Below are 23,200 nucleotides of genomic sequence, written 5' to 3'. Positions count from 1 at the left end.
ATGTAAAATATTTTTTCAAAAATCCTCGCGAAAAATCGGCTCAATCCAATACTTTTAAGTGCGCAATTCAATCATTTAATTTTTCATTAGGAATTCAGGATAATGAAAACAAACTAGCAAGCTTTAAGGTGTTTATGAGACCTGCAGATGGGTGTCTTTTCCTTTTTTGTTTTGTGTCTCTCTACAGTGAAAGTAGCAAATGAGCTAAACAATTAATCATCGATCAATTTTCGCAAAAAAAAAAAAAAAAAATGGAAGTACCAAATAGGCTAGGCGTATATTCAGCTAGACATCTAGTCGAACACCAGGCCGGACTATCACCTGATGGTTTGAAACCACAAACCAAACAGCTATCGCACTTTCTTCTCAAGGAAAACCGCATGGGTTGTAGTGCTAACAAAGGAACATGCTTCCAGAGAAAAAAATAATATACATACGTCCAGTATTGAACAAAATAGATGAATGGGAAAATTGTTGAGAAGCTGCTACAGAGAAAGAGAAGTTGCTACAGAGAAAGAGGAAGAAATTTGGTTTTAATAGTTAAATGAGTGATACCTCAGGTTCAGAGAAACTTAATTTTTCATATAAGCTGCAGCCAGAGGAGGCAATTATAGGAAACTTAGTTTTAATTAATTGTTCTATTGCAGAAGGTGAAGGGGGGCAATTTATATAGGCAGCCGTGATGGCTTTCTTTCTTTTTCCAAGGAGCTGTCAACATTGCCGGTTACCAATTGGGTGGCCAAGGGCAGTACATTCTGGCGCTGAGACGGTGGAGGAAAGCAAATGCGGACAGAAGAGGTTAGGCAGTTGCTTAGGAAGAGGAGGGTACTTTTGTCTTTTAAGACCTGCTGCAGGAGAAACCGCCCATCAGCCTCTCTTATAATAGGCAGTAGATGCATATTGATTCAAACACGCGTTGAGGTTGCTCAAATAGAGGACTAGTCACAACTATCAACCAATTTTGAAATAACAAACCAGATACTAAAATTGACACAAAATTTAACAATTGCTAAGTATACAGCATGCCAAATAACACATTGGACCGCCACTTTTGAAACCATAATTGCAACCACATTTAGAAATATCAGCTTGCAAAGAAGAAACTGTGATTGATAAGATTTTTTTCATTTCATAAAGCAGGATATTTTCACTATGATAATATTCTGACATAATGAAGCTTTCAGCAGGCCAAGCGTCGAACAAGCTAGCACAAAGAAATCCAGATCAGCACACGGAGGGGGTTTGTCCTTGAAGCTGCACAAGAAGATTTAGAAGACCAGTTAACACACACATATACTAGCGTCATAACAGCGTTATTCGCACTAGTCTCGTGCCCTCATGGGACAGTTGATAAAGATTCAGCCAAGATTTTCTATTAAGAAGTGCACACAAGTAATTATCAATGCCATTGATGCTGATAATAAAATAGGCCTCTGGTCACACCCATGTAAGGATTTAGCAAACAACATTTCATCCGTGAAACTAATACACTCTTGCATCATGCAATAGAGAACCAACAGTTTATTGTAATGGAAATACTTGCTCTGCAATCAATCGGTGGAGATATAGTTGGTGTTCAACAAATGATGTACGTAAAGATGGTGGTCAACCATAAGGGGGTTGGGAAGAAGGTCACCACAATCATTTTCAGATTAGTTAGCTACAGGAATGACATAAGGTGGGAACAAGTGACACCAAAATATAAATATGTTGAGGAGTAAAAATATAAAAAGTCACCTCCCACCAAGCGCAGTTTCATGACAGCCCTAAGACGGGAAGGCATAGTGGAATTCCAAAAACCTCGAGGTAGGTGTTAAGTTATCAAAAGAAAATAGTGTGAAAAGTCAAAAAAAAATATATATATATATATATATACACACACACACACACACACACACACTCAAGTACCCAAACTAATGAAGAACAAGTAGTAAACATCTCTTTCTAAGAAACTGATGACCCGATTGACATAACCTTAGCAAACCAGAGTAAGCAATCTGAAGATGCAATACATTTAAGAGGAGTGCGTGCATAGTGTTTAGCAAGACATTTTACACAATGAAAAGACAAGAACTTTGCATAGATCGAGTAATTAGAAGGATAAAGAATCCAATGAAATTGGTACATCTAACTGTTTGTATGCATAGCAGAAAGGCTATCCTTTTTTTTCTTTTTTTTTTGTTTTTTGAACTTCAGAAAGGCTATCTTAACTAAGTCCAAAATCAATGTTCGACCAAACAACTAAAAAAGTATCATCATTCATTATCCAAAAGGCCAAAGGTTTATGAAGCAACCCTTCTCTTTTGCTTACAAGGGGTTCTGTTTGAATGCATTGCAGAAAGGCTATCTTTCTTCTTCTTTTTGAACATCAGAAAGGCTATCTTAATAAAGAACAAAATTGATATTTGACCCGACAACCTAAAAAGTATTGTAATTCAAAATCCCAAAGGCCAAAGGTTTATGAAGCAATCCTTCTCTTTTTCTTACCAGGTGTTCTCTTGCATAGTCCGCACCTTACGTACTAGTAGTTAAACCTATGAAGAGGAGTTCTTACATACAAACCAATTTTAGAAACTTTGCAGCAAAAAACAAAACTACTTGATGTGATTAAGCTGACGAACCTGCAACAAAACTCTGCTCCTAAAATAGTTCCAGGAACCTCTTCCATGTCTTCAACACATAAATTCCCATGCTTCACCCAATAATAAGTAAATGCAATGCCAATGGTGCCTACTGTAATGTAATGTAACGGGTGGAACTACAGAAAGTTCAACGGAAAAAAATCAACAAAGGATGCGCAAGCACTCATAGGCATAGATCTTAACTTAATCGACTTAAATCTTGGACACAAAATATTAGCTCCTTTTGTTAGGGAACGAGATAACCTCCATAGAAACACAATAAATACGACTTTAATTTTGGAAACAAAATAGCAGTGAAAATGCTAATGAGTAAAATATAATGCGGAGATATGCTACCTAAAGAATGAGGTAACCTCCAAAGAAACACGAGCACCACAAGTCAAAATCGTACTCACGCACCACAAGTCAAAATCGTACTCACGCTTGACACTGGGATTGCAAAGTGTCAGTTATCGAAACTCCTTGGGCATGGGTCGACCACATCATTTCATTTTCCTATAGAAATGTTAAGGACACAAAGATTAGGATTGTAAAGCCATGTAGTAAGATGCTTGAGCACGTTCATTTAATACCTGAGCTGAAATCTCTGCTCAAGCTTGGTTTGAAAAGCAATCGAACGAACTTTAGCAAAGTCTTTATATAATATTCAAGCTCGGAACAGCTTGACATGGAATATATCATTTGACAAATAAAGATTGGAGCCAAAGGAAAAAACATGAACTTCAGGTTTAGAAAAGTAAAATTAACTTTTGAAAAAGAGAGAAAAATTAAGTGTAGAATAACACGTCCAAACACATTCCTAAGATATGGGTAAGAGATAACCCAAGTTGTCCATCCTCATCCTTCAAAAGATTGCCAAATGAAAGGTCCTTAAAGGATGAGCCCATTGACATTAGGAAAAGACAATAGCGGATCCACAACTATTGAACATCTTACTACGGACCACTGACAAACATTGTAAAAGTTTACAAGGCAATGTTGGTGTACGTCAATACTATATAAAAAGGCATTGTACAATACTATATAACAAATATTTTAAGTCCACCGCTACCCTTGCCCTTTTATTAATTTCTTTTCACATCCAACTAATATATGCAAGGGCGGGCCTGCCATATAGTAAAGCATAGACACAAAAGTCAAAAATGAACTCAACGGTATTGTTGTGTCTATTTTGGCCTCTTTCATTCTCAATACTACGTATTTAATTTTAAGATATCAATCTATTATTTTCAAGACGAATGATTGTAAAACCGTATTTTACCTTCAGAAGTAGTCAAACTCTTAGTTTCCCTTGCTTCAGCTTCATTGCCAATTTCATGGCTACATCTAACGAGAGCCTCTTCCAAATTATACCCAAACGATTATGAGGATACAAAGCCTTTGTGATTACAGAACATAAGCAAGCAAATTGTAATAACTGCATTTTTGTAAATCAAATTGTGGGTTTATTAATACTTTGTCTTGGAGTAACATGAAAAAGGTTGGGATTTGATTTATGAAATCTAGATATATATTGACTATAGAGGCACGTGAAATGGAAGCAAACCATTTGGTGAGGTGACAACATAGCATGCTAAGCTACTTATGAGATTCACACATGCACAAAAGAAAGAAGGATTACGTTAGAATTTAGAAAATAAGGGGGTAAAATCAAACTTACTTTGTTTGGTGTAAACCTTGAAGGTCGGCTTCCGTTCTTCATTAAGATCGATCATTCTCTCAAAAATCTTCCACAACTTGTCCACAAGCTATTTTTTAGTTTCAAGTTTCGTAATCCGCACCAATAAACCAGCAACTTCATTCCTTATCTAGGAATATGACAAATATCATAATCTTTGGACGAGTTTAGGGGAAGGTTCCTGTAATCATCCCAACGTTTTGTTGGAAAGGGGACCCTCCACAAGGCATTCACTACCCTATTGCAATCCATTTCTACAAGTAGTTTACCATATCCTTGGACTATTGCTTCATTAATTGCAAATTCAAAAGCCATGAATTCTGCATAACCTGAGCAATGAACATCTTCAAAGTGCTTTCTTTGATACCCCTTAACTCTACCCTTGAAACATGTGAAAACGATCACACCTACACTAATGACTCCCCCCTCTATTTCCTTAAATCCAGCGTCGCAATTTACTTTAATCCACTCATCATGTGGACGTTGGGTGATCCACGCAATTGGACTTACAGAGTCAACTACTTGCTTGTTAAAGAGTCCAATTGCACAGATCACCCAACGCCGCCCACAAGATGAGTGGATTAAAATAAATTACGACTCTGTATTTGAGGAAATATAGAGGGGAATCATAAGTCTAGGTGCGATCGGTTTCACATGTTCCAAGGGTAGACCTGAGGGTATCAAAGAAAGCAGTTTGAAGATGTTCACTGCCCAGGTTTTGCAAAATCCATGGCTTTTGAATTCGCAATTAATGAAGCAATAGTGCAAGAATATGATAAACTGCTTATAGAAATGGACCGCAATAGGGTAGTGAAGGCCTTGCGGGGAGATTCCCCTTCCAAACAAAATGTTAGGATGATTACATGAACCTTCCCCTCAAGTCGTTAAAAAATTATGAGATTTATCATGTTCCTAGAGAAGAAAATGAACTTGCCGATTTATTGGTGCAGATTACAAAGCTTGAAATTAAGAAACAGTCCGTGGACAAATTGTGAAAGATTTTTGAGAGAATGACCAATCTTAATGAAGAACAGAAGCCGAACTTCAAGGTTAACACCAAACAAAGTAAGTTTAATTTTTCTACCCTAATTTTCAACGTAACTCTTCACTTTCCTTTTTTTTTTTTCATTTTTCTATTTGTTCACATGTGAATCTCATAAGTAGTTTGTCACCTAACATGTCATGTTGTCAACTCACCAAACCATTTGGTTCGCTTCCATTACACATGCCTCCATGGACAATATATATCTAGATTAACACAAATCCCAACGTTTTCCATGTTACTCCAAGACAAAGTATTAATAAACCCACAATTTGATTTCAAAACATGTGGTTATTACAATTTGTTTGCTTATGTTTTGTATTCACGGTCCGCATCCTCGTAATCCTTTGGGTATCATTTGGAAGAGGCTCTCATTAGATATAGCTATGAAACTGGCAATGAAGCTAAAGCAAGGGAAACTAAGAGTTTGACTACTTCTAAAGGTAAATTACGATTCTACAATCATTTGTCTTGAAAATAATATATGGATATCTTAAAATTAAATACTTAGTTTTGATCATCCAATTGACTATGAAAGAGGTCAAAAATAAACCCAACAACACCGTTGAGTTCATTTTTAACTTTTGTGCCCATGCCCTACTATACTATATGGCTGGCACTGCATATATTAGTCGGATGTGAAAAGAAATTAATAAAGGGCAAGGGTGGTGGTGGACTTGAAATCTTTGTTATATAATATTGTACAATGCCTTCTTTTTATGAGTCGAGTCCTGTGAGCTACAAGTGTCATGATAAATCTGAAATAATCGAATTTTGCACATATAAAATATTGCTAACATCTGAAATAATCAACCCCGAGGGGTTAATCTAGTGATTTAAGGCTTGGGACTTAAGGGTTCTCTCCCTCCTAAGGTCTCAAGTTCAAAACCTCTTAGGTGCTATCAATTCCACTGGCCAGTCCATACGAAACTGTGCTCAGACTTTAATTTTGGTTTCCGCAAATGGGTGCGCATAAGCTAGCCCGGACACCTAAGTTATAAAAAAAAAAAAAAAAAAAAAAAGAAGATATGAAACAATCAAGCTGATAGATGATTCTATACATTTCCAGGATTTACCCATGCCGATCTCAAGGGTTCCCTCCCTCCATGTCAAAGTTGTTTGTCGCTGCACCCATAATTCAACCTCAAATAAAAAGAAAAATTGCTAAAAAGAAGGGTCCAAATGTAAAATACTCCTAAATATACGTTGAATGGATTGGATCATGGTGTGTGGATTGAATTGGGCATCCTCTTACTCATGAAGGTCCTCTTACTCATGAAGGTGATTTATTTGCTAGCCACCAAATCTAAATTGCGAGAGAGAGAGAGAGAGAGAGGGAGAGAGTGCAAGATTTTGAAATGCTTATAAATCATGAACCTTAATTCATTCATATACACAATCATCAGTAATGCTTCCAACATGAAAAAAGTTGTTTTAAGAACAACAAACATTCATTGAGGAGCAAATATAAGAACCCTTTTCCGCAAGAAAGAAAAATTTGAGACTCAATCTTGGTTACAATCTTACAGCATTCATTGTACAGCCACTTTGAGCAAAAATCTAAAGGATAACTTAACTTCACATACCTCAAATTTCTCAAACAGCCCAACAACAAACAGCAAATGTTTCTTAAGAAACTCTTTCGCCCAAATATCTGAATTAACTCGACTGACAGATTCACCCGTTTTCTTGCCCAGATCACAATTTCTTGCCTACAACAAACCAATAGAAAACCAAAGTTGAATTCTTTATATCCCACCAAATAGACAAAGAGAAACATTATCCATTCGCAGAGACATACAAATACCCAATCGCAGATATGTAACATAGGTTATGTATTTGAATTACTCAAACTTGAATTAGAGTTAAAAACCAACCAAATCTCTCTCCACTTCCTTTGTTCAAACTCAAATCCATTTGAGTAGTACTCATTGTTCTCAAATCAAGGGGGGCATTTTTTTGAAATTTCCAAGGCTAAATTTGTCACTTACAAGCCTACTACTCTTCAAGCCTTTACTTACACTTATGCTTAAAACTGGACTTTTCCTTTGGCATGGTTCTTATCAAATGAAACTTTTACCCAAATGGTATGTGAGAACTTAAAAAACCACTAGTAGGGGACACTACATTTTTTTTCCATCATGCGTAAGTCAAGAAATTCTATAAACGGAATAAGGGCTACGAAACCACCACAAACCCAACCCCCCCCACCCCCCCCCCCCCCCCCCCCCCCATGCTTCTATTCAGGGGTCATAACAAGGCAGTTAGCCGACCCCCGCTTGGGATTTTTAACTCTCTTCGATATCCCAGTGGCCAAACAAAATAAACACTATTTTCACCAAAACGAAAACAGCGGAAACTTCAATATCTAACGATTTCCCCAAAAAGAGCTGCAGAATAACAAATCGCAAGGCAAAACGATGAGAACTCGAACACTTTCACACGAGAACCTGAAAACCCTAAACACCCAAACCACGGCCAGAAAAATGGGAACAACATGGAATTTTAGAACACACCACAGCAAACAACGGTAACAGTAATTTTCTAGCTCGAACTAAGTTAGCTTCACTTCCACACGAACGATCTGGAAGCAGTGGGAAAATCTCCGTAATGTAAAAACAAAATCACTAATCGAAACCCACACCGACGAAGAACTTACCCAGCGACGACGACGATCTTTGTCGGAGCCGCAATAACTGGGCTTACCTTCGCCGGAGCCAACGAAGACGACGGCGACGCAGTTGGCCGAGGAATACCGAAGAGGATGTCCAATTCAAATCACTAATCGAAACCCACACTCTCTCACTAATCGAAACCCACACTCTCTCTCTCTCTCTCTCTATGTAGATATAACTTCCACTCCTAGATGTAGAGTGAGAACTGAGAAGTAGAAACAGCGAGAAGATGTAGAAACAGTGAGAAGGGAGGAATTATAGAGAAAGTCAAAATGGTTTACTAGCACTTGTTACTCCATTTATCTAACTGAGACTGAGCAAAGGAAAATGGATAAAATGTTTTCTGCAAAAATATTTTACGTCAAAATAAATAGAGTCCTAGTTTTTTTTTTATTAATAAAGATAGAAATGGGGCGGGACGGGACGGGACGGGACGGGTTGGATGAATAATACTCCCGTTTTCAACCTGTTTTCTAATGGGGTGGAATTTGAGCAGAAAAAATCGGAAGATGTTGGGATTGAAATAATTGGGATCTCATTCACCAATACAATTTTCATTGTTTTTATTCTCAAGAGGGTTGGATTAGAAAAGTAAATATTAAAGAGAGATAATAGTTACAGTAAAAAGATAAAAATAAAGAAATGAAATACTAATTTATTACTTGGTGTTTTTCTCTTGTTATGTTTAAATAAGTGAAATCTATATAGATATGTAAATAAGAAAATAGTATTAACTACCATTATAGGGGTCAGGTCGGGTTAAAACAGGGTAGGGAAAACAAATACTACCCCATCCGATTTTCTTCTCGGATCAGTGAATACCAGTTTGAATGGTGGCGGGGATCGTGATCAGAGGTAGAGATGTGACGGGAAATTGTCAATCCCTTTAATTTTGAAACAATATCAACCTTCCATACATGAATTTTCCTCTCATGGGAATTGATAAACCATTCGATAGAGAACTTACTTTAATTCCGATAAAACAAAAACAAAAAACAGAGTACTCAGTTAATAACAACTAACCAAAAACAATTTTTGCCATTAAAAAAAAAAAACTAACCAAAATAAGATCCAAAAATTAGAGAAAAATCTTACTGAAAACATGGTTTTAGTGTTTCTCATCAAAAGAAATTATTTTACTTACCACTAATATTAGTCTTACTTGCTATGTTTATTGTGACCAAAACTTAACACAAAATTCATTCCCGCTCAAAGGGATAAAAATCATTTTACTTACTGTTAGAGCTTGTTCTTTATTGGTTAAATACAACCTCCAAAACTGATATATGAGCCTGGGCGGTCTCTCCACTCATTGCCAATTGATTTTGAGTTGGACATAGTATCAGAGTTAGACTGTTGGAGGCTTTTGGACAAGACTCTTGATTGGTTGCCCCATTGTTTGTGCCTTAAGTGCACCTTATTTTGTTGTTCGTTGAGATCCCTATGTTATGGATCATTTGTTTACATCTCCACGTGCGGGTCTGTGGTGTTGATTAATTACAAAACCTCCATAACTAGTACATGAGTCTGGGTAGCCTCTTCACTCATTGTCAATTGATTTTTGAGTTGGATGCTTTTAACACCAGTAATGCTATGAGGACCGATTGAATCTACCGATGGTATACCGATGTGAGTTGGCACGGAGGGACCCACGCACTCCTATTCTCTCTTTGCAAACAATTGGCGGGCAGAACTTGAGAAAATTTCAAAACTTTTTGGGTTTTCGAAAATTTTGGTCCCACAAATTCATTTTGATTCCGAAAGGTCTCTCACTCTTCTAGTAAAATCTCTCTCTCCTCTGGAAATACATCTCTTCTCCCAGTTGATTCTGCAGCTTCCTCTTCTTCACCTAGACCACCGACGCCCACCACCATTGCCTCCTTCTCCCAACTTACCTATGCCGGTTTGACGCAACCGTCACTGCCGTTCCATTGTCGCAGCCAGAGTCTCGCACGACCACGACGCCATCCCTCAACGCCCCGACGCTGATCCGATGCAACCATCATCCCCGTCCCGTCTTCCTCTTTCCCGTCGGTTCTGTCCCTTTGGCAAGGAATTCCTCAACCAACTTTGTCCTGATTTTTTTGAAAATCCCCAAATCTAATATTATATTGGGGCTTGTGAAGGTAAAAGGGAGATTTACAGTGCACTCCTATATTCCAAATTTAACCCCAAATGTTTCTCAAGTTTTGATTTTTAAAAGCAAGTTTTGAAAATTCGTTTGAAGTTCATGAAATATTTTGATGTTGGAATGTCTCAGTATACTTGGATTTTTTTTTCTTTGAGAAATTCTCTACTTAGTTGGGGACGTCATGATAATGATGTGGGAATAATAGTATCAATTCTACTACCAAGAATAAAGTAAGAACTCAGTCTACTAAAATCTAGATGGAGCAATATGAGAATGCCATGTGTAAAAAGGTACAAAAATAAGAAGACGAAGACGCCCATTGATTCAACGCTCAAGTTAAGAACTTGTCTCCTTATGGGTTTGAGAATCAATTTCAACAAGTATACACAAATGCCAAATTTAAGGATTTCCGAGATGAAGTAGTAGGAAGATTACATGCCCAATGGAGCGTGTAATGGTAGTGGATGATGTGGAGGAATTTGAGATAGAAAAAGACATATAAATCGGTGAGTTTGGTTTTTTGAAAACTCACTTTTCATGTTCAGTTTTGCTTCTTGTAGTTGTTATGCTTTTAGTTGTTGTTAGCTCCTTTTGTTCCTATAACGGATGTTATCATTGAACCTTGTTTTGATTGATTGAGCTTTATTATCTTGCACTTACTGGCAAAAAAACAGAAGAAAAAAAAGCAGTCAAAAGATGCTAGTTGTACTTGTTGGTTGTTTGACTTTAAGGAAATTGTATGCAAGCAAATATTCGTTGTTTGGTCAAAGAAGAAGCTCACTCAAGTGCCAGACAAATACATTTTACAAAGAATGGAGAAAAGATGGGGGGAGGAATCATACATTTGTTAAGGTTAGCTCTGCTAATTGGGAACGCAAGCCCGAATGACATTTTCGTTTTGACACAATGTTGGCGCTTTTCCATTGAGTTGCCGACAAGGCCTTTGATTCCGATGGAAAGAGTAAGAGGGTTGTGGCTAAGTTGCTTGAAGCGGAAATGGAAAAATGGTGGAAGCTTGGCTTTTATATAGTTGAAGGAGTGAAAGGGTGGAAGCTTTGGTTTTGTTGGTGTTGAAGCTTCCTGTTTGTATATATTGGGCAGTTTATAGACATGTAAGGTTGATGCATTATGCCCCTATTTTTTTTATCATGGGCCATGGAATGTAATTCTCTAACTATGTGTACTGTTTATGCACTCAATGGATTATTACGTATTAGCATTCTTTAGTTGGATGGATGAAAAAACTGGTACCAATACTGAATTATAGCATTCAATTTCATTACATATACAAAATGCACATTGCTACTAGTTGTGTTCATGTTTGGATGAGGTTTCAAAATGCTCAAAGCTCAGACACAATAACAACCTCTGGACGTTCTTGACCTTAATCATCATTGGAAAATTAAAGATCGTAAATAAATTAAATTGAACAACCCAAAATAGGGTGTCTACATAATGAAGTACTTTGATTTGATTACGGCAAGCTCCAAATAAGCCTTTCTGAGGTTCTTTTCATGTTTGTGGCAATTAACATACAAGGCCTTTCTAGTGTGGGAATGATACTTGCATCCAATGGTACATAAAAATATTGTGCAAGTGTTTTCCTGCTTGAAGTGAGTGATTCCTTCGATAATCAAGTGTGTGACTTGGTCACGTGAGCGTCTTCCGCTATTAGCAACGTTGAGTGACTTCCGTTACTCCCTGTGAGTGGCATCTCGGGATTATCCTAACCTCATGGGTCTCGGCCTGCATCAATCCTCTTGTTATACCTCGCCGCTTTCCCTGCTAGCCCCAAAACCTAAAACAACAAACACCAAACCACAATCAATAGCGTAAAGACCAAAATTCCCAAGAAAACAGGCAAAAAAAATGTCGAGAAGTGAAGAACATGTTTGCTACTAAATGAAAAAATCGCTGCCCAAATTATATGGTGGGGGAAATCCCCATAGGGGTTCCCACGTTGTCACACTCCTCTGCTTCCTTTCTTCTCTCCACACGATTACACACCAAATGCACATATACATTTATGCAATTCACAAACAAACCATAGCCACATAACTCAATCTACTGTGCCAACTCCTCACATGCAATCTCGCCAAAAACAGCTAGCTTAGGTCCCTCTCTCTTTCCTTTCAACTACTCTCGTCTCTCCAATCATCACATACAATTGGCCCGCATAATTAAGTCTACCATTATCCGACAGTTTCGTTATGTTGTTTTTATACTAGTTGGTGTTTCATCAATGCATCAATTACATTATAAACAGTTTTGGGCAAATAGATTAGCTTATGTAGATTCTCATAGTCCTTTTTGAACTTATTATGTAGATTTTCAGTAGACGAGTCCTTACTTTGTATTCTTGGTAGAAGAATTATATACTATTATTCCCACATCATTATCATGACTTCCTCAACTAAGTAGAGAATTTCTCAAAGAAACAAAATATTCCATGAACTTCAAACGAATTTTCAAAACTTGCTTTTAAGTTGAGATCTCACCAAAAATCAAAACTTGAGGAACATTTGGGGTTAAATTTGGAATATAGGAGTGCACTGTAAATCTCCCTTTTACCTTCACAAGCCCTAATATACTATTAGATTTGGGGATTTTTAAAAAAATCAGAACAAAATTTTACCAAAAGGGACAGCACTTACGGTGGGACGGCAAGAGGAAGGCGGGACGGTGTGACGGCGGTGATGGTTGCATCGGATCGGCGTCGGGGGAGGGCGTCGTGGTCGTGCGAGACTCTGGCTGCGACGAAGGAACGGCGGTGATGGTTGCGTCAAACCGGCGTAGGTAAGTTCAGAGAAGGTGGCGATGGTGGTGGGCGTCGGTTGTGGTGGTGAAGAAGAGGAAGCTGCAGATTCAAATTCAATTTGGAGAAAAAATGTATTTCCAGAGAGAGAGAGAGAGGGAGAGAGATTTTAGAAGAGTAGAGATGTTTCGGGATCAAAATGAATTTGTGGGGCCAAATTTCCGTGCCAAAAGTTTTGAAATTTTCCCAAGTTCTGCCCGCCAATTTTTGTTTGCAAAGAGAGGAGTAAGAGAGAATGGGACAGCGTGGGTCCCTCCGTGCCAACTCACATCGGTATACGGTCGGTAGATTCAATCGGTCCTCATAGCATTACTGTTTTAACACTTACCACTCAATATTGTATTTATTTTGAATACATTGTGAATATTTTTGGTGTTACACTAATTTATAGTTTATGAAATACAAAATGTCAATGTACTCATTTGCTATATAAAGTAGGATTTGAAAAGGTGAATACTGCAATGGAGGATATCCTCCATAACATTTTCATACTTTGTATTTTAAGCATCAAATTCTCTTCCCTCAAATAGAAGGAAAATTAGAAAATTTAAACTTAATAGAGAAACAACAAATGGGTTGGAGATGCCCTTGAAAATTTGCTAGTAACTGAAAAAAATAAAAATTAATCCCTCTCGCAAGCTACAAGCTAAGTCACATAATCCTTCAAAATATTTTGCGCTCCAACTCTTAATCCTCGCTTTTGCTGTTTTATGAGGCAATCCTTCTCTTTTGCTTACCAGGGGTTCTGTTTGAATGCATTGCAGAAAAGCTATCTTTTCTTTTTTCTTGAACTTCAGAAATGCTATCTTAACTAAGTCCAGAATCAATATTCGACCAGACAACCTAAGAAGTATCGTAATTCAAAATCCAAAAGGCCAAAGGTTTATGAAGCAATCCTTCTCTTTTGCTTACTAGGGGTTCTCTTACATAGTCCGCGCCTTCTAAGTAGGTCGGACACAACATGGAACACCACATAAAGGTGGGCACAACACCGATACGCACTAGTAGTTAAACCTATGAAGAGGAGTTCTTACATACAAACCAATTTTAGAAACTTTGCAGCAAAAGACAAAACTACTTGATGTTACTAAGCTGACAAACATGCAAAATAAAACACAAACTGTGCTCCTAAAATAGTTCCAGGAACCTCTTCCATGTGTTCCAACAAATAAATTCCCATGCTTCACCCAGTAATATGTAAATGCAATACCAGATATCAATGGCACTAGTTGTTATTTTTATTGTCACCAATGACCAATGTAATCATGATGCCTACTAACAGGTGGAACTACTTTCATTGCAGAAAGTTCAACGGAATAAAATCAACAAAGGATGCACAAGCACTCATAGCAGAGATGTGCTACCTAAAGAATGAGGTAACCTCCAAAGAAACACAGGCACCACAAGTCAACTAATTTATTTTTTATTAAACTTCAATTTCAAACCACTGCACATTAATTCTCTGTCTTTACAGAGCATATGATCCCCAAGCTCATTGAAACATCAGTACATTCAGGAAAGCCAATTCCTTTTGAAAACACATTAAGCTCATCTAAATCTATCCCATTTTCTCTCTGTTTCCATTACAATCTTTCGGCAAACTACCAAGTGGAAAATAGAAAAGAGCAGAATTTATTCACCATTTGGCTCGTAATCCTTATCCCACATCATAACCCTACAGCAAACCATCCAATAAGTCGGCGCCAACCAAAAGATCCTCAAAATCGACAAATACTTGAATGATGGCTCGGGTGGAAGAGGAAGAAGAACCTTTCGAGATGATGTTGCTACTACCACCACTGTTGCTCCTCAGCCATTCTTCAAGGAAAGGGATATGAGCTTGTTTAGCCATATTGTGTTTCCCTGCAAATAGGAAATTAAAACACAGAAAACAGAAAGATTTAGAATATTAAAACAATTAGAGAAAAAGGTCAAGAAAACAAAAATTAAGATGGCATCTTCATAGGATCGTTGACAACTAACAAAATGATGGCACGATCACATAGTAGCAAAAACTTAGAAGATGGCCTATTGTGTTAGAAACCGACTAGGACTACCAGTTTTGCAACTGCCAGGGTAACCCATGGTAAGTTCATGAGTAAGAGGTAACAGTCATCCTCAGACGTGATTGATAAGAATCTAAGATTTAAGCTTTGATACCGAAATCAAGAAGGACATAGAGGAAGAATACAAAAAGAAGCAGCACACAAGAGGGACAGAACGCGAAACTTCAAGATGACATCATTACCAGAGACCTCTCTCCCTCTCTCTCTGACCACCAACTCCCTCTCTTGGCTCCCATCACTGCCAGCACTCGACTAAAATCTAGCCACCATTGAGCCCATTTGTTGAACTTGAACCCCCATTTGGCCAGAAATGAACCTTGTTGGACCACCTTTGTCGCCCCACCACCTGACCACTGTGTGAGGTGAGCTATACGGTTTCCTCTCTATTTCAAGGACAAGGCTGGGATAAAACCGAGTTTGTTTAGGTCTTGACCCGAACCATAAAAAAACCACCCAGTAATCCCTCGGCCCTAACCCAAACCGATAGATATTACCAAACCCAAGTCACATATTCTTTTACCCAGTAAACCAGCAGGCCCAGACCCAGGGATTACAAGACCAACCCATAGGTCATCCATAACCTTAACCCTAACACCAGTCCAAAAACTTCACCGGCCATAAAAATTAGGCAAGAAACTTTTCCCGAAGTAAACTCAAAGTTTGAGCTTAGGAACCACGGACACACATGTAATAGCCTCACCCATGAAGGGCACAACATGGGTAGAGATATGTAAAACATATGCTACAGGCAATCTTGGGGTACGTCAATATAAACCTTTATTTTAGTTTCATATTCCTAGTAACTTTCAATACATCTAACGTATATAACCAATTTTACCAACAAAAAGTAACATACATGAAAATCAGAGGACATACATCAAGTTCAACATGCCAAAACCAAAAGCAAAAATATATCCATCTAGTTTTTTTTTTATCTACAACATAACATATAACACAGGCCATCCCATCTTCAGAGATTTTTTTTTGAAGTACGATAACCAAAATGACATCACTTTGGCCTCCAATGGTGGGGAAAAGGAAATGAAACTTCCCGTACCTACATTAGTATCCGGATCGTACCCTAATGGAATCGTACAGAACACGGCCAAAAAAAAAAATTACTTACGAAACATAGGTGTACGTATTTCAAGTAACGGGTACATGAGTTGCCAAACCAGTTGCATACCTATACAATGGTACTCACACAACACCATTCCTGGGATGATCAATGGAAGGTTCTTCACTTCCTTATGATAGGCAAAAAAGTGAGGAAGTACAAGCCAGAAGAGGTTGCTTTTGATGTCCTGCCGGTTCTAGAGGATTTCATGGAGCCAAAACTTGCTGATTGCTTTCAAGTTTTGCAAATCAAGTTGTCTTTGGTGCAAGACACTCTACTTGAAGCCGCATTGGCATCTGAATTGGCTCTTGCATCTAACTAGTACTGCCAAAAGAAGACAAAGGTTTCTTGGGACATCTTGAAGATCCTTCGGGTATGGTCTTCTCTCCAGCAAGTCTAGGGTATGATATGAAGTTCAAATTTCAACATGGAATGGTTGATTATTCTTGGTATATTTAGGAACCAAGTGTGTTGGCATATTTTGAGGATGTATCGCTCCATAAGAGGCATGGCAAATGGGTGGTTTCTTAGCACATAAGCATGGATGCAATGGATGTACACAAATAGAAGCTCATATTGAAGATGGGTTATTACACAAGGGTGGTGTTGATCAAAGAATGAGGCAACATGTCTAATTTGAAGCTGCATAATAAACGCTTCTATGCATTCTTTATTTATTGATGAATGATGACTATTGACTAGTGTCTTGTTGTCCAACTTGAGGACAAGTTTTCTTTAGAGGGGGAGTCATGATGCTGTAGTAGTTAGCGTAGTTATGTCATTTTGTGTTCTTAGTGTAGTGGGTCTATAAATAGGTGTCTAAGGTCCTCATTTGGTACATAACAACAACATAACATAACCCATCTAATCCCCAATCATTGGGGCTATGGGCGGGGGATGATTGGAGACAGACCTAACCTTTGGCAATATATGCACAAAGTAGCTGCTCTCAGAATATCACTAAAACAGTGGCCCCCCTAAACCTCCAAGAATTGAGGAGCTACAAGGACATTTTGTTGTAAAACCATGCCCCCAAATCAAAGCCAAATGGCATCAGAGAGGGCAGGCCTAGAGACCCAAATCAATTTTTGTGCACATTACCCTGCTTCCTCATTTGGTAGCTTTTGATTATTAAGAATATAGAAATATATAGATTAAGACTTTAGTTTTCCATTGAATGGAATTTCCTCCACACTTTTGAATCTTGATTTTCCTTTGATATTTGGTTACATGAGCTTCCATTTGACATGTGTTTTTATCAATGCTTGAGTTGCTTTTGTAAGTATAATTACACAAAACCCTAGAAATTTTTAGAAATAACATATTTAACTCTGCAAAATTACATCGATTTTTATCATACACATACCATGTCGTGGCCCCAGCCGTGTCCCTCATATGCCCATGCCCATGCCGTGTCCACTGCATGCCCCCTCCAAAAATTAATTTAGATTATGGGACAAGCCACGTGACATGTCCTGTACAATTATTGCCGTGTCCCCATGTCCAATATGCCGATACGGCGACCTCTGGGAGTGTTGGTGCTTCATAGGTACAGAGGATGAAAAACTAAAGGTTGTCACTCTGACACTCAATAAAATACGATACTGAAGCTTAAGTAATCAGTGATACCTCCAAAGATGGCTCCTCAAGGAATTCTAATCCCCCTCTTGACGGACAATGCAAATTTTGCAAGAATCTCCCATGATATTGGTTTAGATTGCTTCTGAATATCCACACTTGTGCAATACCGAGAATAGGACGTGAATTTCGAGACTTGATCTGTACGCATTGACTTCCTCACAGTTTTGAGCAGAGGGGGAATCGCGAGACTTGGGATTGACGACTGAAGGCCATTACGAGGTACTTCTTTCTGCACTGACAAGAGCCACAAGATTTTACATATTACAATAAGAAAATATTTTTTAAGATTAAAGGAACAAAGCGCAACCTATAAAACTCTTTTCTTAGGCCATCATATATGGCAGTAAAAAGGATCAACAGCTCCATACACAAGTCCTTTTAAAATCACATTATTCCATACTAATATGAGTAAATCACTGTAGAGTGCAAAAAATGTGATGGGCGGCTCCACATGTAAGTTAAGGTGGTCACTAGGACAACCCCAAAAAAGGAAACTTTTTTAGTATACATATAGTAATTTTAGTTTCGCCATTTCTTGAACACACAGCTCAAAAATAATTGAACCACCAGTCCAAAAGTTGAACACCTAGTCCAAAAATAAGTGAACCAATTTTTTTTGGTATTTGTATCGTGCTCTGCTTTCTCTCTCAACGAAAGTCAACTCAATGTCCATTGCCTTGGGTACATGTGTACTAATTGAATATTCATATTTAACAGTAAGTACTTTTAATTCTTTTGTTTGTTTAGCTTAGAGAATTATACTGTAGAAAAATTTCTTAAATGAAATCCATGTTTGTTGCAAGATTCACCTTCTACAGAAATTTTTGTTGATAGCAGCATCCACTTTCTTAAGTGAAGCCCGGTAGATTCAGAGATTTTTTTTCTTCAGATCCAGAACTATAGCAAAAATCTTTTCACATCATCCTAATGATAAAGAGAATAAGAAGAACCTATTTCCGAAAAGATAGGTGCCAACTTATTTGTGAATTAATTGTGACAACTTCGCTGATTATTATTGGATTACTTTGCCAGTTTAATTCTGTTTGGCTCAAGATATGAAAAATCATCAAGAAAATTTACGAAATCTTATGAAGTTTTATTTCTTTATTGCACCATTCTTACTACTATTTCACTTTCGTGTTTATATTGTTGATTAATAGGTGCAAGTAGTAATTTTTGAGCACCCTGTTACAATTTCATGGAGGCGCCACTGCAGTGTGACGACAGGAAGGCATTAGGTAAATTCACCTCTCACATACTCACTCCCTCTTTCCTGCTTTCATCCTTCTTGAAAATATGCTTAACAAGTCTTATGAAAGAAACATTCAGAAAGGCAATTGATAATAACACAAAGCATCTTAGTCCGCCAAAACAAAAAATGGGCAAAGTATCCAAGAAACAAGATTCCTAGCAAGTAGCAACACTTGAACCAGTAGACAGGAGCAAATAATGCAAGACATGTAAATTTTCTTACCCTTGGGGCAAAATGCGCATGCATTTGTTGCAGCCAGCGAGGAGCAGAAAATCGAGATAATTTATCTGTTGCAAGAAAATAAATCAGAAAGTTCGACACTATTTTCAGCTCTTCACAATCAGGTAACAAAGGAGAAGGAACATATGTTCAATTAGCACACAAGAAATCACCAGATGGATGGTTTAAGTACTTGGCAGGGGTCCCAACGGATTTGCTCAAATTCACACTGCCAACCAAAAGTATCAAAAAAATAAGCCTGATTTGGCCATTAAATGACATGATAATGAACTAATTAAGAAACCACAACAGAATGAAAGAAGCGCAACAATCCAGAAAATAAGACGCTGAAAAACTGCATTTCCAAACCAGTCTCTATTGCTAAAATCAAAGTCTCCATCCTTCAATATAAATCCTTTTTCCGCAAGCCTCAAAGCTACATCTTTCTCCACTTGTTCTCTCGGCACCTATAATCGAAAACAAAATATTAATTGATTACACAACGTGTGAGATCTGCATTCTTGCATGAATCATAAGATGTGTGTGTGTAAGCATACACTCACGAGTATGTTAGTATTAAGTCCAAACACGCTCACAAACATGAGCTTTCACCTCCATTAGGATGATAAGATCTCCCCTGATAGAAACTAAAGATGGAACTTCGCAAGCAATATACCCCCAGAAAAACATCGGCTGAATCTTAATAGAGATCTCCCATGTAGATGTTATTGGCAAGAGAAAGTTGAGACCTCCATCTCTTTTCTATTAAGCCATGTTTGGCATTTGTGGAGGAGTTTGTAAAACGAAAAGTTAAACAAACAGCTTCACCTTCAATTTTATTTCCTTTCTCTTCAATTTCATTTTACTACCATCAAATCAATCCCTTTACGTTCCAAGTTCTAAACACAACCTTTGGTTTCAGGATCTTAGTTATCAAATCGAGAATCCTATTGCAAATCAAATTCCTTATTTTTGTGAATCCTTGGGCGAATTAAACCGAGAATGATAGGGTTCAACGTAACAAATAAACAAATACATTAAACAATTCAAAAATATCACAGGAAAGAAAATGATTGGCACATTGGATGATGATTTTAGTGCATGAACGTGACTATATCATCTTATTTTGGGAAGACATTTGCCTTCACCACAAAAATGCGAGTCCAAATGTCATGAACCATACGATTTTTCAATAATCTTAACTTCTCCTCATTTCACATTCACAAGGGACCTACAAATCTTAAATAGGGCAGAGTAGAAAAAACCGTGTGGGCGAGAGCCTCTTAGTGCAAATCAAAACTATATTTGCACATGAGAAAATAAAAAAATATAATGTGCGACCGCAGAGTCCAACTCATCTGATGCATACACTATCGAAGTCTATTTCACAAAAATAGCAATAAATTATTTACTGGTACATGTTGTGTTGGCTTGAAGGAGTATTTTGACATCTTTTACCCGAAAAAGAAGTAAAAGAAAACGAAATAGGGGATAAGAAGACGTTGAATACACATGTATCCCGTCAAATCCTCCAATCACCAAATGAACAACAATATTGGGTGTGGGATACTTTCACACCAGGCACTCTAAAGAGTGCATTGTGTCAATTTCAAAAAGAAAAAGACAGAAAAAAGAAGAAGAGATTCGGAATTTGTTTGATCTGATAGATTCACTAAGTGAATCATAGCGCTGCAAAGGCACTACCGGCAGGAGGTTTTTGATAGAGATACAGGTGAAGCAGATCCTTCAATTGACTACATTAAGTGTCTCTTTCTCATTGTACTTTGTTAAGTACATGGTATTTACATAGAAATAAGTAGTGGAGTTTCCACACATTTCATTGTTTTCAATTTGAAGGTACAAAGAAGATGCATTTTCATTTACTTACTTTCCAAGGCGTCTTTCTTGCTTCAGGTATCCTTACATAAGTGAGTAATTAATATTTTATAACCATGAGTAGCCAGTTGACTTGTTTGATCATTTTAAATCGAGATTGCATTGGTTTATAGTTCTAAGCTATCAAGCAAATCCTAGTGAAACAATTGGGGTAATCTTTTCGAAAGAGGATCTGTCTCATTGTTATCCTCTAATCTTTTGTTAAAATGGGCACTCATTTTCTTGTTAATTGTCTCATAAGAGCCTTGCCATGGAAGATGCAACTGAGAAGAAATACCTCCCATCAATCTGTGCCAATGCTTTGTCTCTTCGGATTGCAAGAGTGCTCCATGAATCTTTTTAGAACAGTGGGTGCTTTGTCTCTTTGGACTGCAAGAGTGCTCATTGAAACTTTTTAGAACAGTTGGACTGGTAGACAGTGGAATTCTAATTTGCTCTAATTGCAACTTGGTCTCACCTTTCCAGCTAAGTTAGCAATAAATTAGTAGCTGATTCAAATCGATTTATATTCTTTGTGAATATCATAAGATTCTGCCAATTATGTTCAGCATCTACGCCAGCAGACTGGGGTACAGGTGCATGGCTTGACCCGTGTCTAGGACTTTAGCAACCGGACACACTAACTTCCCCAATTGGAGGACATGTGGACTTCGCAAAAAAATGGACAGCGGACACGGATATGGAGATACAACACGTGCATAATTTAAAAAAGTATTTATACGTTCTTGATATGCCCATTCGATAACTAATCAGTCGCATAAAAGTTAATGGCTCTCATATGCTATTACTTTTAATTATTGTCACTTGCCATTATGACTGATAGACTTTAGCCCAGTATATACATTAATATACAAATGTATGCATATATACGTACATATAAAAAACGTGACTGCATACGTAAGTCAGTTAAACGATTGGCTTGGTCCTATGGCCAATTCAACAGTTTCTGGGTAAGTCTTACCTGGAATATGAACCCAATCACAGAACTTCGCCACATCCGACAAAGATCCCGTGTCATGTCATGGCATCTTTTGACGTGTCATGTCATGTCATGGCATCTTTTGATATGTTATGATTTTTTAAAACGGTATGTGGTCTCTCCTTTTTATACTTTTAGCAGAGCACACACGTTTGACCAATGCAACCATATAACTCATGTGACTGCAGAAACTGAGACAAAGCAGGGAACACGTATTAAAATACATACATCAACAGGCTGCTGCGACTCCAGATATTCCTCTATAGTATCGCCAGCGCTCTCAAAAACCTCAAGCAACAGTGCAGTCGACCTCAAAACCTTTATCTTATCTTGAATCTGAATTACCTTCCCATGTTGAAATTCCGCTGTTAATTTCATCTCCTCGTCAACCAGTGACAGGATTTGATTTTTAACGCATTGGAGGATCGTCACTCCGTATATGCCAGCACCGTCATTTCTGTCAAAAGTGATGGGAACAAAAACCTTTTTTCGAGCCACAATTAGCAAGACAGCCAACTCGACAAGCTTCCCTTCCATGCAATAATAGCAAGCTTCCTTTTCAACATTCTCAGAGGACCATGCAAGCAACTTACAAGCAGCCAAAGCCCGTTTCTGCGACAAGCAATTGGAATTAAAGAGGAAACAAGCAGCATTTTATCCACTTCAAATGCAAAAATAAGTAGCCTGAGATTAGAAAAGTAATTTGCAGTAAGAAAATTCATGGGAAACGAAACAAACCATTAGCGGAAGGCAAAGAGACTATCATCTGAAAAGTAGGTTTCCGGTGGGAGTACATATAGTGCCGATAGAAAGTCCAACTGCACAATCAAAACAACGTAATGCAAAGGAGAGATCAGAAAGAACGGAAAACAGTGTCAAAATGGAAAGGAGGACTAGTTACCAAAAAAAAAAAAATGGAAAGGAGGACTTTGTTTTAATTCATGTCCTCTGACCTAATTCAAGTATTTGCATATCCAGATTTAAAACACAAACATGTTGTTTGGTTTTGGGTTTTGAGGAAAAAAAATCAGAAATGCTAGGGACAAA

The 23,200-nt window shown here is 37.8% G+C and overlaps 1 protein-coding gene and 1 non-coding gene across 4 annotated transcripts; both read right to left on the bottom strand.

The window, feature by feature from the left end:
* Positions 1-959: 959 nt before the first annotated feature.
* LOC131303106 (uncharacterized) lies at positions 960-23,029 on the bottom strand. 3 transcript variants are annotated; one of them, XM_058329905.1, is made up of 7 exons: positions 22,892-23,029; positions 22,382-22,765; positions 19,648-19,745; positions 19,452-19,507; positions 19,282-19,346; positions 17,796-18,036; positions 960-1,254 (listed from the first exon to the last, which is right to left on the bottom strand). In XM_058329905.1, the coding sequence occupies exons 1-6, from the start codon at positions 22,892-22,894 to the stop codon at positions 17,812-17,814; spliced, it is 831 nt and encodes a 276-aa protein (XP_058185888.1). In that variant the 5' UTR covers positions 22,895-23,029; the 3' UTR covers positions 960-1,254; positions 17,796-17,811. The 3 variants fall into 3 exon arrangements, with proteins under 3 accessions (XP_058185888.1, XP_058185884.1, XP_058185892.1); XM_058329901.1 differs by lacking the exon at positions 960-1,254 and adding an exon at positions 15,238-15,637; XM_058329909.1 differs by lacking the exon at positions 960-1,254 and having other exon boundaries at positions 17,826-18,041.
* LOC131308605 (small nucleolar RNA snoR100) lies at positions 17,176-17,282 on the bottom strand. The gene has a single exon (XR_009194506.1). It is a non-coding gene; the product is annotated as a small nucleolar RNA snoR100 (small nucleolar RNA).
* Positions 23,030-23,200: the final 171 nt, after the last annotated feature.

The sequence above is a fragment of the Rhododendron vialii genome, chromosome 1a (genome assembly GCF_030253575.1).
Source record: "Rhododendron vialii isolate Sample 1 chromosome 1a, ASM3025357v1".
NCBI lineage: Eukaryota > Viridiplantae > Streptophyta > Magnoliopsida > Ericales > Ericaceae > Rhododendron > Rhododendron vialii.
The sequence above is the reverse complement of the archived record's forward strand: the minus strand, read 5'-3'. Positions and strand labels throughout refer to the sequence as shown.

What these genes read in the sequence shown, in the direction of transcription:
- LOC131303106 (XM_058329905.1), bottom strand. An exon ending in GATTTTAGCAATAGAGACTG is followed by an intron (nt 19,508 to 19,647) that starts GTTTGGAAATGC and finishes TTTGGTTGGCAG; the next exon opens with TGTGAATTTGAGCAAATCCG. An exon ending in GTACTTAAACCATCCATCTG is followed by an intron (nt 19,347 to 19,451) that starts GTGATTTCTTGT and finishes TTCTTGCAACAG; the next exon opens with ATAAATTATCTCGATTTTCT.